General features: G+C 42.0%; 1 protein-coding gene across 2 annotated transcripts in view; it reads right to left on the minus strand.

Annotated features, from left to right (window-relative positions):
- PTPN2 (protein tyrosine phosphatase non-receptor type 2) overlaps window positions 1-14,200 on the minus strand; it is an 86,071-nt gene extending 71,871 nt beyond the window's left edge. For both annotated transcript variants that reach the window (XM_055324231.1, XM_055324230.1), the window contains exon 1: window positions 14,021-14,200. In XM_055324231.1, coding sequence (XP_055180206.1) covers window positions 14,021-14,089 — 69 coding nt within the window. In that variant the 5' untranslated portion in view covers window positions 14,090-14,200. The remainder of the gene's footprint in view (window positions 1-14,020) is intronic.
- Window positions 14,201-19,199: the final 4,999 nt, after the last annotated feature.

Below are 19,199 nucleotides of genomic sequence, written 5' to 3' on the forward strand. Positions count from 1 at the left end.
TCCAAAGAAGGAAATTAAGAAAATCCCACTTAAGGGGATGCCTGGGTGGCTCAGCGGTTTAGCGCCTGCCTTCAGCCCAGGGCATGATCCTGGAGTCCCAGGATTGAGTCACACATCAGGCTCCCTGCATGAAGCCTGCTTCTCCCTCTGCCTGTGTCTCTGCCTTTCTCTCTGTGTCTCTCATGAATAAGCAAACGGAAGGAAGGAAGGAAGGAAGGAAGGAAGGAAGGAAGGAAGGAAGGAAGGGCCGGCCCATCTACAACAGAATCAAGAAGAATGCTTCAGAATAAACTTAACCAAAAAGGTAAAAGATTTGTATACTGAAAACTACAAAACACAGCTGAAATTAAAGACAACCTAAAGAAATGCAAAGATACCCTGTATTCATGAATTAGATTTAAATACTAAGAATATACACTACCTAAAGTGATATACTGATTCAGTGTAATCTCTATCAAAATTCCAGTGACTATTTTTGCAGAAATATAAAAACCTCATCATAATATTTATATGGGGGACACCTGATGGCTCAGCAGTGAGCATCTGCTTTCAGCTCTGGGCATGATCCCGGCGTCTCAGGATCGAGTTCCACATTGGGCTCCCTGCATGGAGCCTGCTTCTCCCTCTGCCTGTGTCTCTGCCTCCCATGAATAAATAAATAAAATCTTTTTAAAAATAATAATATTTGGGGATCCCTGGGTGGCGCAGCGGTTTGGCGCCTGCCTTTGGCCCAGGGCGCGATCCTGGAGACCCGGGATCAAATCCCACATCGGGCTCCCGGTGCATGGAGCCTGCTTCTCCCTCTGCCTGTGTCTCTGCCTCTCTCTCTCTCTGTGTGACTATCATAAATAAATAAAAATTTAAAAAAATAATAATATTTATATTGAATTTTATAGGACTCTAGCTGAAATAATCTTGAAAAAGTAACAAAGTTGGAAGACTCACACTTCCCAATTATAAAACTTATTGCAAAGTTATAGTTAATCATATCAGAGTAGTCTGGCAGAAAAATGTTCATAGAGATCAATGGAATAGAATACAGAGCTCAGAAATAAACTCTCAGATCTATGGTCATTTGATTTTCAACAAGCAGGTCAAATTCATTTAAGGTGGAAAGAAAAGTCAACAAATGGCGTTGGGAAAACTAGATATCTACATGCAAAAAAATGAAGCTGACTTTCACCATATACAAAAATTAACTAAAATGGATCAAAGACCAAATGTAAGAGCTAAAACTAAAAAACTCTTAGAAGAAAGCATAGGAATTGAAAATCATCATGATCCTGGATTTGGTAATGGTTTCTTAAATTATGACACCAAAAGCACAGGTGACCAAAAAATACACTGGACTTAAAATTTAAAACTTTTGTGCATCAATATACAGTTAAAAGGAAACACTTGGATTGGGAGAAAATTTGGGTATCATATATTTGACAAGGGATCATAAGCCACAATATACAAAAAACTTCTACAATTTAATAATAAAAGGATAAACAACATAAAAAAGGAAGACATCTATTAGAATGGCCAAAATCTGGAACACTGATAACACCAAATGCCGACAAGGATATAAAGCACAAGAACTCTCATTCATTGTTGGTGAGAATACAAAATGGTACAGTCACTTTGGAAAACATTTTGGCAGTTTCTTACAAAATTAAACATATTCTTACCATATGATCCAGTAATTGCACTCCTTTCTATTTACCCAAAGAAGTTGAAAACTTATGTCTACACAAAAACTGGACACAGATGTTTACAGCAGCTTAATGCACAACTGCCAAAACTTGGAAGAAACCAAGATGTCCTTCGGCAGATGAATGGATAAACAAACTATGGTACATCCAGTCAAAGGAGTATTATTCAGTGTTAAAAAGAAGTGAACTCTCCAGCGTCAAAGACATGTAGGAACTTTAAATACATATTACTAAGTGAAAGAATTACTTACCATGTGATTCCAACTATAGAACATTTCGAAAAGGTGAAACTATGTAGACAATAAAAAGATCAATGTGGTTGCTGGGGTTGGAGAAGGTAGGAATGAAAAGGGAGAGAACTGGATTTTTATATATGGTGCCATAATGATGGGACACCTGTACATATGCCCAAACCCTCAGAATGTACACCACAAGAAATGAACCCCAAGATAAACTATGGACTTTGGGTCTTTGCAATATATCAATGTAGGTTCATCAACTTTTAACATACATAACCATTCTGGTGGGGGATTTTGATAATGTGGAAGGTTATACATGTGTGGGGGCAGGCGGTATATGAGAAATTTCTGTATTTTCCCCTCAATTTTGCTGTGAACCTAAAACTGCTCTTATAAAATGAAGTCTTAGGAAAAATAATAGGTGAAGGGCTTGAAAAGATATTTCTCCAAAAACATACAAGTAGTCAATAAACACATGAAAAATATACTCAACATCCTTAGTCATTACAGAAATGCATATCTCAACCACTTCATACCCACTGGTATGACTATAATTTTATTTTTGCATGACTATAATTTTAAAAATGGAAAAAGTGTTTGGGAGGATATGAAGAAATTAGAAGCCTCAAAACACCGCTAATGGGAATATAAAATGTTGCAGCCACTTCTATAGTTTTCTATAAATAGTTTAGCAGTTTCTCAAAAAGTTAAACATAGAATTGCCGTATTATCCAGCAACTTCACTTCCAGGTCCAAATCCAAAAGAATTAAAAACAAGGACTCCAATGGCTATCTGCACAGCAATGTTAACAGCAGCATTATACATAGTAGTAAAAAGGTAGAAACAAGTGTCTGTTAACAGATGAATGGAGAAACAAAATGTGGTAGGTACATACAAAAAAAATTAGTTGGACATAAAAAGAAATGAAACTGATAACAGGCTACAACACATAGCTCAACCTTGACAACATTATGCTAAGTGAAATAAGCCAGATACAAGGGGGCAAACATTGTGTGATTCCACTTGTATGAGGTATTTAGATTAGGTAAATTCACAGATAAGAAAGTAGAGCAGAAAAAAAGAAAAAGAAAGAAAAGAGAAGAGAAAAGAAAAAGAAAAAGAAAAAGAAAAAAGAAAAAAGAAAGAAGAGCAGAAGTTACCAGGGGGAGGGAGAAATAGGGAAGTATTGCTTAATGGGTACAGAGTTTCTATTCAGGGTGCTAAAAGGGTTTTGGAAACAGTGGTGATGGTTGCACAACATTACAAATGGAATCAATGACATTAAAATGTACACTTAGAAATGGCTAAAATGGAACATTTTGTTACATATATTTTATCACAAAAAATTAACTGGATGTCTACCTCATTCCTTTTATCAGAATAAAATCCTAGTTGAGCAATTATTTAAACATTAAAAAAAAAACATAAAATAGTTTAAGAAAACATTGGAGAGGGCAGCCCCGGTGGCTCAGCAGTTTAGTGCCACCTTCGGCCCAGGGTGGGATCCTGGAGACCCAGGATCGAGTCCCATGTCAGACTCCCTGCATGGAGCCTGCTTCTCCCTCTGCCTGTCTCTGCCTTTCTCTCACTGTCTCTCATGAATAAATAAATAAAATATTAAAAAAAGAAAAGAAAAAGAAAACATTGGAGAAAATTTTTTGTAATCATAGAATAGACAAGAGCTTTCTAAGCTGTGGCATGAAAACCTAGAAAAGGCTGATAAATCTGATTTCATAAAAATTTAAATTTTCTACAGGAAAAAAATACTATCAACAAGGCCAAAGGTAATTGAGACATTAAAAAAATATTTACAATACATGATAAAGGCTTAACTTCCTTAATGTGTAAAGAACTCCTACATACCAAAAAGAGAAAGGAAATACAAATAGCTCCTAAAAAAGAGAAGTTGTTCAACTTCACTCACTGCAACAGAAATTGCAAATTATAACTACAGTAAGACCATTTTTCACCTATCAGGTAAAAATGAGAAAGTTTTAGAATATACTGGGTAGGTGAAAGTATAAGGAAACAAGTACTTTCTTATACCATTGATGGAAGTGTACTTAATGCGAAAAAAGTAAGGTGCAGAACAGAATGCTAATATTTGTTTCATAGGGGTGGGATAGACAGAGGGAGGTAGAAAGGGAAGCAGGCAATGATTAAAATATAAATCAATGCAGAAGCAGTTCTGTCATGGACTAACTGCAACTTTCTAAGGTTACCTGAGCATACCAGCCCTTGACTAGGAACAGACTCTGGGAGCCATACCACCTTAACTCTAACCCATCTAAAGAATTCCTGGAAGCACCATTAAGTACAGTTGATCCTTGAACAAAATGGGTATTTTCTCTTCCTTATGATTTTCTTAATAACATTTTCATTCCTCTAGCTTACTTTATTGTAAGAATGCAGTACATAATATACATAACATACAAGATATGTGTTAATCGACTGTGTTATGGATAAGGCTTCCAATCAACAATAGGCTATTAGCAGCTAAGTTTAAGGAAGTCAAAAGTTATATGTAGATTTCTGACTGTGCAGGGGTTGGGGCCCCTAACCCTGATTGTCGAAGGGTCAACTAGAAACTGCAAAAAAGGAACTGATAGCTTTCAGAGTATAAAACTGTCTAAATACAGTGAAAAAACAAAGTATGAGATTTTCTTTAGAGGAATGAAAGCAGTTTGAAAAAAAGTTACAAAAGATCAGTGACATAAGCCAAATTAAACTGACAGAACAAAGAGCATATTAAATCAAACATACTGGTTGCAAAAGGAATAAGATGCATATATTAAAACAAACATGAAAATACCACACTGAAAAGCACCAGAAATTCATAGATAGAAGTGTCTAATGTGTAATCAGTTTCTTGACGACCAGGACTTTTTTCCCAGAGGTCATCAACCCCAGCACTCTAAAATGACATGCTAAATTTTAGAGGATTTTATAGTATGCAGACATTTCTCTTGGTCATACATTTCACTTGAAAGGTGTCTAAAGTTGCTTAAGATCTTTAAAAGCAAGGATTTCACTGTTAAGCCAAAACAACTGCCTGAACCATCACTACTATACCATAAACAGAACATTAAATTAGCATTCATTAAAGACATTAATTTTAATAGCTATTTCAGACAATAGCCAGGCAAGCTAGAACATCATTCCAATTAAGACTGTAACAAGAAAAGTTTAAGTTTAGTATTCTACTCAGAACAGTAGTCAGAATTTACATACTTTAAAATTATCATGCTAAACCATATTTCTTCCTCAATTATCAACTGCTATGTTTTAAATTTTACATGCTAGACTGATTTAGTACATAGCTAAAGCATGCTACCCAAAATAATAGAGAGTATTATAAAAGTTCTAATCTGCCAGTTAGTTTAAAGAAGCCCCAACAGGGTTGCAAGGGTGGCTCAGTTGCCTGAGTGTTCAGCTCTTGATTTCGGTTCAAGTTATGATCTCAGGGTCATGGAATCAAGCCCCACGTCCGGCTCTGTACTCAGCAGAGTCTGCTTCTCTCTCTCCCTCTGCTCCTCCCTGTTCATGCTCGCTCTCTCTCTTCTAAATAAATAAACAAGCCCCAAAAGCTTACTACCAAGAAACAGCTACTTTAATGAGCACTAAGTGAAACTACCACATGCACCATGATGAGAACAGAGAACACAGAGAATCTGGATAAGAATTTCCAAGGGAAAAAAAAAAAGAATTTCCAAGGAAGACAAATCCTATGTATGCTCATTTGAGAATGTGAAAAGCACACCTGTGTTATTTTTAATCTTGCTTTCCTAGAGCTGATATGTCCTCATCTCTGATTTAGTCTCTGAAAAGAGACTGTGAAGGATAAGAGAGGAGATCAAGCAGGGAGACAGAACAAGAGGCAAACAGGAGACTGGAAGAGCCATAATATATCTCTAACTGGCAAAAGGGAATTATGTGCGTCATAGCTATCTGGGAGAAGCCAAAAAGAGTTCTTGGAGATTCTAGTTAAAATCAAGAAATTGAGGGGAGCCTGAGTAGCTGAGTTGCTTAAGCATCTGACTCTTCATCAGGTCATGATCTCAGGATTGTGAAATGGAGCCCCATATCAGGCAGGCTCTGTGCTGGGTGTGAAGCCTGCTTAAGATTCTCCTGCTCAAAAAAAAAAAAAAAAAAAAAAAAAAGATTATCCTGCTCCTCTGCCCATTAAAAAAAAAAAAAAAAAATCAAGAAATTGAAAAAGGCAAGCTAAAAAGGCTAGAGGACAAACACTGACTGGATTTCCACAACTACAGGCAGTATCAGTAACTACAGAACGTATATCAAAGGCAAAACATAGTTATAATCTCTAGTTATATATTATCTATTGGGGCACCATTCCCAAGGCTGCTTTCCCTTAAAGCTGGGTCCTTTAAAAATAGGGTCCTTACCTATTTTTTTTTTTAGATTTTATTTATTTATTCATAAGAGACACACAGAGAGAGGCAGGGACATAGGCAGAGGGAGAAGCAGGCTCCCCACAGGGAGCCCAATGCAGGACTCCATCCCAGGACCCTGGGATCATGCCCTGAGCCGAAGGCAGATGCTCAACCACTGAGCCACCCAGGCATCCCCTGGGGTCCTTATCTACTGAAGAGTCACAGAGATCTACATGAGAATGTGACAAAAATTATGGAATCTCTACAGACAAAAATACCCAAGTACACTCACACATACACATGATTCAACATACAGTTTCAGGGGACTTGGAAATCACTTTCCAGTTTAATCCATGGATCTCATATACTGTCTTGAAGGCCTCCAATCCCAAAATGACCCCACCTATTTTAACACATTCCATTCTCTCCTTGCTATGAAAAATTTAAGTGATTCCCTCAGCATCATTATTCTCAGGTAGATCTTAAGGAGAAAGCAGTGTAAGCAGTCAGGTGGCAAACTGGGATAGCACAGAAATGAGAATTATAAGGACTAAATTTAGGTCCCACCCATGTCACTGTTAGACACGGTGGTAACCTTACCTAAGTCACAATCTCATGTTGGAGGGGCATCTCCTCAGCTGTGAATAAAGGGGCTGGAATAAACCAATATGCTGACATTTTATTTATTTTTAAGATTTTTAAGTAATCTTTACATCTAACATAGGGCTCAAACTCACAACCCTAAGATCAAGAGTCACATACTCCACAAACTGAGCCAGCCAGGCACCCCAAGGTACTGACATTTTAAAAGGGGAACAGCATTCTTTTTGTTTAGTGAATACTGGGCACCTAACATGTCTCAGAACTACAGGCAAATGATGGGGAAAGAAAAACAAAGTACCCCTGAAAGAGCTAGACACCGATGTAGACAGTTATAAAACAATGTGATTCATTCTCTAATAAGGAGTCAGAGAAGGAACATATAACCTTACCTAAAGAGACCAGAGACTAGTCTTGAAGAGGTTTTCTAGGTAGATAAGGTAGGCACAGAATACATCCAACATGTGCAAAGATTCCAAAAGTGTGAGAAGTAGGCTATTTTTAAGGAAACTCAAGGACTCTGTATAGCAAGAACACATGCAACCATGTAAAACTCCAAGCCCTAGGGTTAAACATTTGTAGGACAATGTGCAGTACACACTGCAAAGGAACTGTTTTAGAATAAGAAAGCTTTGATCTATCGTTTGGCTACCCGTTATAAATACTACAAAAACAGACTTCCCTTGATACCCTACTTCTAAAACTTAGCTGACTCACAAGTGGCTTTTACTCTGACAATAGTTGAACTGCAAATTTCTAATGAAGAAAAATGGCCAGTTAAGAGTTTCATGGTTCCTAAACTCTGATTAGTCAACTAGATTCTTTCTGAGCCACCATTTACTAGAAACATTATTCCATGGCTTGGCTGTCTTTTGTTGTTTGTTTTTTTCCATTTCCCTATAGTTTTATTCCCTTCCCTGAAATCTCATAAAAGCTCCATTCTTTTTTTTGCCCTTCTCATACCCCAGCCTGATTCAGACAGCAATCAGCAGTGACTAAAGACAAAAAAGCAATCATGAACATTTCTCAAAAAGCCAGTTAACCTCAGACTACCTTAATGTCATTAATTGGGGACCCCTGGGTGGCTCAGTGATTGAGCATCTGCCTTCAGCTCAGGGCGTGATCCCGAGTCCTGGGATCGAGTCCCACATTGGGCTCCCTGCAGGGAGACTGCTTCTCCCTCTGCCTGTGTCTCTGCCTCTGTGTGTGTGTGTGTGTGTGTGTGTGTGTGTGTGTTTCTCTCGTGAATAAATAAATAAAATCTTAAAGAAAGAAAGAAAGAAAGAAAGAAAGAAAGAAAGGAAGGAAGGAAGGAAGGAAGGAAGGAAGGAAGGAAGGAAGGAAAGAAAGAAAGAAAGAAAGAAAGAAAGAAAGAAAGAAAGAAAGAAAGAAAGAAAGAAAGAAAGAAAATAGGGCAGCCCAGGTGGCTCAGTGGTTTAACACCACCTTTGGCCCAGGGCATGATCCCAGATCCCGGGATTGAGTCCCACATTGGGCTCCCTGCAGGGAGACTGCTTCTCCCTCTGCCTGCGTCTCTGCTTCTCTCTCTGCATCTCTCATGAATAAATAAATAAAATCTTAAAAACAAAATGTCACTAGTTTGTCTGTCAAACCAAATTAGGCTTTTCCAGCAATCTCACCTCTGCCAGTTGTGCCCTTTCAAGACAGTTCTTCCATCTGTGTGCTCTTGCTCCCATCAGCACCTACTTTCCAAGGGTTTTGATTCCAACAGTAATCCCTTCTATGTCTTCAACTTCCAATCTCTCTCTTTAGGCTCATCCTCTGTCACCTCCCCCACCCACCCACCCCTTACTTCATGTAAACATATCAAGTTACCCTTCCCTGGGAAGAAGTCATTACTCCACAAATATTTATCATGCATTTAAAAGTGCCTGATGCTATGCAAGACCTTGGTACTGCCTGCATGAAGCTCTGATGAGATAGTGCAGAAAATAAATTCATAGTCTGTTCTGCTCTGACCCCATAATCCATTCCCAAGAAACCTATTATCACAAGTTATGTCATAGGGGCACCTGGGTGCCTCAGTTAAGCGTCTGCCTTCCAAGGGAATATAAGGGAAGGGAGAGGAAATGTGTGGGAAATATCAGAAAGGGAGACAGAACATAAAAACTCCTAACTCTGGGAAACGAACTAGGGGTGGTAGAAGGGGAGGAGGGCGGGGGGTGGGGGTGAGTGGGTGATGGGCACTGAGGGGGACACTTGACGGGATGAGCACTAGGTGTTATTCTGTATGTTGGTAAATTGAACACCAATAAAAAATTAATTTATTAAAAAAAAAAAAGCGTCTGCCTTCCACTCAGGTCATGATCCCAGGGTCCTGGAACTGAGCCCCATATAGGCTCCCTACTCAGCGGGGAGCCTGCTTCTCCTCCCTCTGCCGATATTCCTGCTTGTACTCTCTGGCTCTATCAAATAAATTTTTAAAAACCTTAAAAAAAAAAAAAAACTATGTTATAAAAGCAACTGTTCAAAACTGGGTAAAAAGGAGTAAGGGGCCAGTCCCAGACTGAAAATAATCAATTCATTTTTCTCTTCCTGCAAGACTTTCAGTAAGGTGTAAAGTCAAAGTTCTCACACTACTAAGTTCAACTTTAGTTTTATATAGTTTTTGCCCAAGATCAAAGCCTTTTTCCTAATCCAATTAACATTGCCAAAAAAATGAACACAAATAGCACTCAGTATTGTGACAAAGCAGAGCCCACTTAAGCAGTTTTTCCTTACTCAAGAAATAGTTGTTTGCTTAATGCAAATTTGTGTTCCTTAAATAATCTGCTGCATATGACATCCAACACACTGCTATGAAAGGGGAAGTCATAGAACACTATAGAGTATGTAACAGAGGATCATATCCTGCATGAGAGGATCGGGAAGGACCCCACCAAGGAAGTGAGACTTCAGGAATGAGTAGGAGGTAGTTAAGCAAAAATGGAGGGGAAAGGAGGAGAAGTAGTGCTAATGCAAAGAGAGCTACAATTATGAAGGTCTTCAGGACAGAATAGACACATATCAAGGAACAGAATCCAGTGGAAAGAAGGAAGAAAGTCATACGGAGAGGCAGGCCATGTCGTCTTGTGAGCCACAGAAGAATCTGAGGTCTACATTATGAGCAATGGGAAACCACTGAAGGTTTTCAGTAAGGGACATAACTGCTTCATTTTAGCTACCTGCCCCACTCCATTGGTCAATATGGGCTTCTTAAAAGAATGGTTTACATTTACTTGGTTGTACTTCTTCCCATGTTCTCTTCTCAATGCCCAGCTTGTCTTCTGTACTCCACTGAAATTGTTCTTCTTAAAGGTATCTGAAGGGACCTGGGTGGCTCAGTTGGTTAAGCATCGACTTTTGATTTAGGCTCAGGTCATGATCTCATCAGGGTTGTGAGATTGAGACCCACGTCGGGTTCACACCGGGCACCAAGCCTGCTTAAGATTCGCTCTCTCCCCCTCTCCTTCTGCCCTCCCCTCCCTTCCTCCCTCTCTCTCTCTCTAAAAAAATAAATAAAATAAAAACAAAGGTATCTGACCATCTGCTCCTTAAGTCAATGGGCCCTTTCAGTTTTGACTTTATTTGTCCCATTTGCTGCATGTGGCGCTCCTGACCATCAACTCTGTTCACACCTACAATCGATTTTCTCCCTACTTCTGTGGTTATTTCCCTCCAGTCTTTTTTGCAAGCTCCTTTCTCTACCTATGCCTTTAATTGTAGGTGGTGGTCAAGATTTCTGTCATTGGGCTTCAGCATTTCCAAACCTTCCATATTTTCCCTGGATGAGTTCATCCATATCTAGGACCCCAAACACCACCTATGTGCTCATGATTTCCCAAACCTTATTTACAGCTCAGGCCTCCCCTGGACCTATTTCCATATTGGTGTCTTATAGGTATTTCTTTTTTTTTTTTTCAATTTATTTATGATAGTCACAGAGAGAGAGAGAGAGAGAGAGAGAGAGAGAGAGACAGAGACACAGGCAGAGGGAGAAGCAGGCTCCATGCACTGGGAGCCCGACGTGGGATTCAATCCCGGATCTCCAGGATGGAGCCCTGGGCCAAAGGCAGGCGCCAAACCACTGCGCCACCCAGGGATCCCTCTTATAGGTATTTCAACTGAACTGAATAGTTTCCAAGCCAAACACATCTATCCCCTACCACTTCAAATCTGTATTTCCCCTTCCTTTCTTCTGCCACTGCCTTAGTTTAGAAGGTCAACATTTCTCGTCAGGTTTATTCCAACAGACCACTTCCCTGCACTACCTTCCTATGGTTAGCCCCATCAATTATACTAGTAGAGTGATCTTACTAAAAAGTAAATATGGTATGGTCATGGTACTTCCAGGCTTAAAATTCCTCGATGAGTCCTATCAATTAGCCCACATGCCAGTCTGATCTACAGGTACAGTAAGACTCTGTCTTACTCTCCAGCCTTATCCCTCCAGCATCTCAATTTCATTCCATTATCCTCACGAGGCTAATTTATTGGTAGTCCTCTTGGCATTCTATGCTCTGTGCCTCTGCACACATTCCTCCCTTCTCTGGAACACTAATTCTTTCCACCCTCCCTTATTTTCTTCACCTGGCCAACCTGTCCTTCAAGGCTTAGGGAAGGCTATCCCTCCTGCAGGAAGCATCACCAGAACTCCCAGGTGCACCCTTTTGGGTGATTAGACAACATTCTGTGCTTAACACCAGTTTTGCCTTTCTCACTTTTATGTTTTCATCTTCTTACCCATTTACTACTCCCCACCAGGCTGGATCCTTGAGAGCTGGAACTCAGTCTAATGTGATACATAATAGGCACCTTGGGAGTCAATGAATGAAAACAGGGAACTGTGAAGAAATCATCAAAAGAAGAAGTCCTAGAATTGTGAGCTCCTCAAGAGAATAAACTTCACTGTATTTTCAAGATGCCAAATCTCAAAGGTCCAGAGAAGGGACTGGCACACCACTAGTGCTCAATACAAATTTATAGTATGGCTGAATGGATATTCTAGGGTCAAAGGAAAACCTTTTCCTCGACTTGCTTTCCATTACTTTCTTGTTTTGTGACCTTTTACTATAACACCAGTATGTATTGCATGATTTCTAAAGACCAAACTAATACTCTTCTTCTTCCATTAGGGAAAAAAAAAAAAAAAAAGTATGCACATTGACCAACCCACTAAAGGATTCCTTGGCACAAGTCCATGGAAGGTTTTCCTGAATTCCTTGAAATTGAATGTGAAATTTTCAGATGATGCAAGTAAGTATACTTTTCTGGTCAAAGGGATTACAGTTTTCATTAAGTTTCCAAAGATACTGAGGCACCTGAGTGGCTCAGTTTGTTAAGCATCTGTCTTTGGCTCAGGTCATGATCTCAGGGTCCTGGAATCAAGCCTCACATCTGGCTCCCTGTTCAACGGGAAGCCTGCTTCTCCCTCTGCTTCTGCCCCCTGCTCGTGCTCTGTCCCCCTCTCATTCAAATAAAACCTTAAAAAATTTTTTTCAAAGATATTAATGCTACTGCCACCCCACCCCCCCAACCAAAATGTTAAGCTCAATTAAATCATAGCATTCACCTTTCTCTTCTCAGATCTGTACTTTGATATACCACCAGCAACCTGGAGACAGTAGCTTCTATTTAAACAAATGTAACTGGAGAAGACACAGCTGGCAGGCTCTCACATAAAGATTCCTACTAGAATTTGCATTTAAAATTTTCTATATTTGGCAAGGCCTTTACCAGCATTCTTAAAGGTTAGTACTCTTATTTTAACATACTCTGTAGTCATGTGAGTCAGGGTATTTATTATACTTCCTGCTAATGTCTTCAAGAAGAAACTGATACATTCTGAACATAAAGACAAACAATTCTTACTGTCCTTTAAATGAATTTAAATGGGGAGAAACCTAAGATCATCCAGATTTATAGGAAAACCTTTTTTTTTTCCCCTTTCCTGTATAAAGAGTGAACGGAACAGCAGAAACAACTTTTAACTGAACAACCACTCAATTTAATCTTGGGAATAATAGGCTAATAATTAAGCAGTACAGAACAGGCACCTAAATCATTTTCAAAGACATAAATTTCTATCTGAATTAAAAGGTTCCCTGATGTGAAAAAACTAGTCTCCTAAGAATTCAACTAGATGATTCCATTCACACGATTTCGGTAATAGGCAAGATGATCGTTTGGCGGCAAGGAATGAGCAGCGATGGTCTAAGGGATGGAAGAAGGTGCAGGCAGCACAGCACCTGCGGGGGGAACGGGCAGGTTCCTTACCGTGACCTGGCTGGTACTCACACAGGACTGTGTGTCCAGAAAACTCGCTTGACCCCACACATAAAACCTGTGAGTTCTGCTGTATGTTAAGTATTTCCCAGTAAAGAGGTTTAAAAGGGAACATCCTTATTCTTCTAACGAGCACAACCAAAGCCAGATACTCTCGTTCCTGGAAGCTGTGGGGACGACCCAGGCGCTGAGACGCCGGGCTGCCAGCGAACACCAAGACGGCGGGTTCGCAGGGAGCGCGGCGGTCCGCACGGTTCGGGGGCCCCGGGCCCACCCACGGCAGCAAGGCCAGGGCCGGTCGAGCCTTCGGGAGCGGGCGCCGCGCCGGCCCCGCTCGGCCCCGCTCCGCCCCAGGACACCCGGCCAGGGAACGAGGTATCGGCGGGCAGACGCAGGCACCAGGGCGCGCGAAGGGGAGAGTCTAAACCAGCCTGGCGGACGCCCCCCGCCCCCGGTCTCCCCCGTACCCCCAGCCTCCCTCGTCCCCCCCGGGCGGCGGAGCACGCCCTCGCCCGCCACCAGGCGCCGCTGTGGAGCCGCCTTCCAGAACTAGCTCCGCGCTCGCGCTCGCGCTCGCGCTCGCGAGAAGTACCCCCACCACACACACACACGCCCCCCCCGCCCGTCTGAGGTCTTTTTTTCAGAAGGGACCAGAGACTCGCTCGGCGCAGGCGCGCCCCTGACGCGGCCCGCGCGCCACCACTTCCGCCCCGGGCAGGAGGCGGGGGAGGCGGGAGGGAGCCGGCGGGCACGAGCCCGGGTCCTCGGTGAGGACTGTGGCTGCTGCACGAGCCCGCGACTCACCAAGTACAGCTGCTGCCAACGATTCTGAGCATCCAACTCCTCAAACTCCCGCTCGACGGCGGCAGACATGGCGGCGGGAGCGAGCTGGCGCTAGCGGAGCCTGCGCCGGCGGAGAGGCTCAGGCCCCGCACGATCCGGGGAGAGCGCTGGCGCTGCGGCGCATGCGCGCTCTGTGCCCTGCCCCGCCCCCACGCCGGGCCCGGCCGGCCGCGGGGAAAGTACCTGAAGCGTCGAACGTCAGCGCGCCGACTCGCGCCGCCCGGAGTCGCACGGCGGCGGGGCGGGGCGGGGCGCTCGGAGGAGGCGTGGTCCCGAGGGCACCCAGGTGGAGTGGGGCGGGGCCAGGGGACCGCGCCGAGGCTGCGGTGCGAGGGCGCCGGGGACTCGGTGGCTGGCTGCGCTCGAGCGGCTGGAGCAGCGTCGGAGGCGGGAGCTGCTGTACGCGAGTTCCAGGAACGGAACTCCCTGGAGCGGACCTCCCGACCTCTTGCTGTCCCACTTCTGGTTTTCGCTCTAGTCTTAATTTTTTAATGCAGTATTTTCGTTTCATTTTTAAGCGTCATTTAGATCAGTGTAGCGACCGTGTCCAATTTCGAGACAAATTTCTCAGCCCTCTGGGAGAGTATAAACCAGCCCGGGTGCCAGCTCCTATATACCTATGGGTTTTGTGCCAGATAAGCCTCTCCGGCAAAGGGAGAGGCAACCTCTCCGGCAGTTACGGAGGATACAGGTGGTTAAGTAAACGTCACACAACTTAGACATTAATGTTACTTATAAAAAGAACAAATAATCTGTTACAGCGCACAAACGTGCTGGTTATAGAAGTGACCGCGCTTCAGATTAAGGTAATTCATTGTTGGTAGACTGCATGCTTACGGTAGCTTGTTACATCACCATCCTAACAAATGTGAAGGATTAAGAAAACTTTTAGCGGTGCTATCCAATATTGACGTTTAAATTTTTTCTTTTTAAAGATCTTTTTAAATATTTATTGATTTATTAATTTTAGAGGGAGAGAGGGCACGGGAGGAGGAGGAGCAGAGGGAGAGGGGGAAGATCTCCAGCAGACTCCTCACTGAGCACAGAGCCCAACCTGGGGCTTGATCCCAGGACCCTGAGATCCTGACCTAAGTGCAATCAAGAGTGGAGGCTTAATCGACTGAGGCAACCCCCAGGCAACCCATCCTTTACATTTTAATTAAAATTAAGTGACATGACAAAGATTCACTCCTCAAACAAATTCTACTCAGGTTCCTCTGAGCACTTTTTCAACTAGCCATTGACTTTTGGACTTCCCTGTTTCTCTTTAGCAAAATCATGCTAAGTCAGTTTATCCAGGTCCCCCCCATTCTTCATATCTGATCACCCTCAATATTTAATCAGATTTCTCATCTTCCACTATCCTTCCACAAGGCACTTCACCCTTGCCTGCCTTCAGCAAGAATCCTAGTAAGTCAGTTTAGTCAGAATGCCCCTGATGTTTTTTGTGTTAAAAACAAAATAACAGCGCAGCCCAGGTGGCTCTGCGATTTAGCACCTGCCTTCAGCCCAGGCCGTGATCCTGGAGTCCCAGGATCCAGTCCCACGTCGGGCTCCTCGCATGGAGCCTGCTTCTCCCCCTGCCTGTGTCTCTGCCTCTCTCTCTCACTGGCTCTCGCTCTCGCTCTCTCTCTTTCATGAATAAATAAAATCTTACACAAAAAAACAAAATAACATTCTTAAAATGGAGTTGCTTGCTAAGCGTCCTGTCACCAAACCTACACTTAATTTCTGTTTCAGCTCTCTCAGAAGTGGGATCTTGAAGCACCTGGGTGGCTCAGCGGTTGAACATCTGCCTTTGGCTCAGGTCGTGATCCTCAGGTCCTGGGATCTAGTCCCTCACTGGGCTCTCTGCAGGGAGCCTGCTTCTCCCTCCGCCTGTCTCTGCCTCACCTCTCTCTCTCTGTGTCTCTCATGAATATATAAATATTTAAAAAAAAAAAAAGAAGAAGAAGAAAGAAAGAAATGGGATCTTAAATGAGTCAATTAGGAGTCACCTGATCAACACTAGTTAGGTAATCTGTTGATAGACCCCTGCCATCCTCTGAGAAAAAGTAATCTTGCAATAACCTCCTTTTTTTTGCTTAGCATAAGTAACTTGTTCCTGCCCCCTTTGGCCTGTAAAAGTCTTTCAATTTGTACAGCTCCTCAGGTCATTTCCGTTTGCTAAATTTGATGATACCCGATTCATGGATCATTGAACAAAGCCAGTATTATCATTATAACTTATTCAATTGAATTTTGTTTTGTAATTTCCTATCTGCTGAATTTGTTTAGTAATTTCCTATCTGCTGACGCCTCACCCTGGACCTTGGCTATAAACTCCCATTTGCCCAGTCTGTATTTAAAGTTGAGTAAACACTCGTAAAACAATCAATGTGATTCATCATATCAGCAAGAGAAAAACCAAGAACCTTATGATCCTCTCATTAGATGCAGAGAAAGCATTTGACAAAATACAGCATCCATTCCTGATCAAAACTCTTCAGAGTGTAGGGATAGAGGGAACATTCCTCAACATCTTAAAAGCCATCTACGAAAAGCCCACAGCAAATATCATTCTCAACGGGGAAGCACTGGGAGCCTTTCCCCTAAGATCAGGAACAAGACAGGGATGTCCACTCTCACCACTGCTATTCAACATAGTACTGGAAGTCCTAGCCTCAGCAATCAGACAACAAAAAGACATTAAAGGCATTCAAATTGCCAAAGAAGAAGTCAAACTCTCCCTCTTCACAGATGACATGATACTCTACATAGAAAACCCAAAAGCCTCCACCCCAAGATTGCTAGAACTCATACAGCATTTTGGTAGCGTGGCAGGATACAAAATCAATGCCCAGAAATCAGTGGCATTTCTATACACTAACAATGAGACTGAAGAAAGAGAAATTAAGGAGTCAATCCCATTTACAATTGCACCCAAAAGCATAAGATACCTAGGAATAAACCTAACCAAAGAGGTAAAGGATCTATACCCTAAAAACTATAAAACACTTCTGAAAGAAATTGAGGAAGACACAAAGAGATGGAAAAATATTCCATGCTCATGGATTGGCAGAATTAATATTGTGAAAATGTCAATGTTACCCAGGGCAATTTACACGTTTAATGCAATCCCTATCAAAATAGCAAGGACTTTCTTCAGAGAGTTAGAACAAATTATTTTAAGATTTGTGTGGAATCAGAAGAGACCCCAAATAGCCAGGGGAATATTAAAAAAGAAAACCATAGCTGGGGGCATCACAATGCCATATTTCAGGTCGTACTACAAAGCTGTGGTCAAGACAGTGTGGTACTGGCACAAAAACAGACACATAGATCAATGGAACAGAATAGAGAACCCAGAAGTGGACCCTGAACTTTATGGTCAACTAATATTCGATAAAGGAGGAAAGACTATCGACTGGAAGAAAGACAGTCTCTTCAATAAATGGTGCTGGGAAAATTGGACATCCACATGCAGAAGAATGAAACTAGACCACTCTCTTTCACCATACACAAAGACAAACTCAAAATGGGTGAAAGATCTAAATGTGAGACAAGATTCCATCAAAATCCTAGAGGAGAACACAGGCAACACCCTTTTTTAACTCGGCCACAGTAACTTCTTGCAAGATACATCCACGAAGGCAAAAGAAACAAAAGCAAAAATGAACTATTGGGACTTCATCAAGATAAGAAGCTTTTGCACAGGAAAAGAAACAGTCAACAAAACTAAAAGACAACCTACAGAATGGGAGAAGATATCTGCAAATGACGTATCAAATAAAGGGCTAGTTTCCAAATCTATAAAGAACTTATTAAACTCAACACCAAAGAAACAAACAATCCAATCATGAAATGGGCAAAAGACATGAAGAGAAATCTGACAGAGGAAGACATAGACATGGACAACACGCACATGAGAAAATGCTCTGCATCACTTGCCATCAGGGAAATACAAATCAAAACCACAATGAGATACCACCTCACCCCAGTGAGAATGGGGAAAATTAACAAGGCAGGAAACCACAAATGTTGGAGAGGATGCGGAGAAAAGGGAACCCTCTTACACTGTTGGTGGGAATGTGAACTGGTGCAGCCACTCTGGAAAACTGTGTGGAGGTTCCTCAAAGAGTTCAAAATAGACCTGCCCTACGACCCAGCAATTGCACTGTTGGGGATTTACCCCAAAGATTCAGATGCAATGAAACGCCGGGACACCTGCACCCCGATGTTTCTAGCAGCCATGTCCACAATAGCCAAACTGTGGAAGGAGCCTCGGTGTCCATCGAAAGATGATGGATAAAGAAGATGTGGTTTATGTATACAATGGAATATTACTCAGCCATTAGAAACGACAAATACCCACCATTTGCTTCAACGTGGATGGAACTGGAGGGTATTACGCTGAGTGAAGTAAGTCAATCGGAGAAGGACAAACATTATATTGTCTCATTCATTTGGGGAATATAAATAATAGTGAAAGGGAATATAAAGGAAGGGAGAAGAAATGTGTGGGAAATATCAGAAAGGGAGACAGAACATAAAGACTCCTAACTCTGGGAAATGAACTAGGGGTGGTGGAAGGGGAGGAGGGCGGGGGGTGGGGGTGAATGGGTGACAGGCACTGAGGGGGGCACTTGACAGGATGAGCACTGGGTGTTATTCTGTATGTTGGTAAATTGAACACCAATAAAAAATAAATTTATTATTAAAAAAATAATAAAACAAAAAAAATAAAGTTGAGTACTTAGTTCAATCCCAAGTGTCCGGGGATCCCTGGGTGGCACAGCGGTTTGGCGCCTGCCTTTGGCCCAGGGCGCGATCCTGGAGACCCAGGATCAAATCCCACGTCAGGCTCCCGGTGCATGGAGCCTGCTTCTCCCTCTGCCTGTGTCTCTGCCTCTCTCTCTGTCTCTCTGTGACTATCATAAATAAATAAAAATTTAAAAAAAAATCCCAAGTGTCCATTGACTGATGAATTATATACATATATATATCATTATATATATAATTGATCATTATATATAATTCATATTATATATATTCAACATATATAATGGAATACTACTCAGCCATCAAAAAGAATGAAATCTTGCCATTTGCAGTGACATGGATGGAGCTACAGTGTATTAGGTTAAGTGGAATAAGTCAG

This window comes from Nyctereutes procyonoides, unplaced genomic scaffold, assembly GCF_905146905.1.
Source record: "Nyctereutes procyonoides isolate TBG_1078 unplaced genomic scaffold, NYPRO_anot_genome, whole genome shotgun sequence".
In the NCBI taxonomy this organism is placed as follows: Eukaryota; Metazoa; Chordata; class Mammalia; order Carnivora; family Canidae; genus Nyctereutes; species Nyctereutes procyonoides.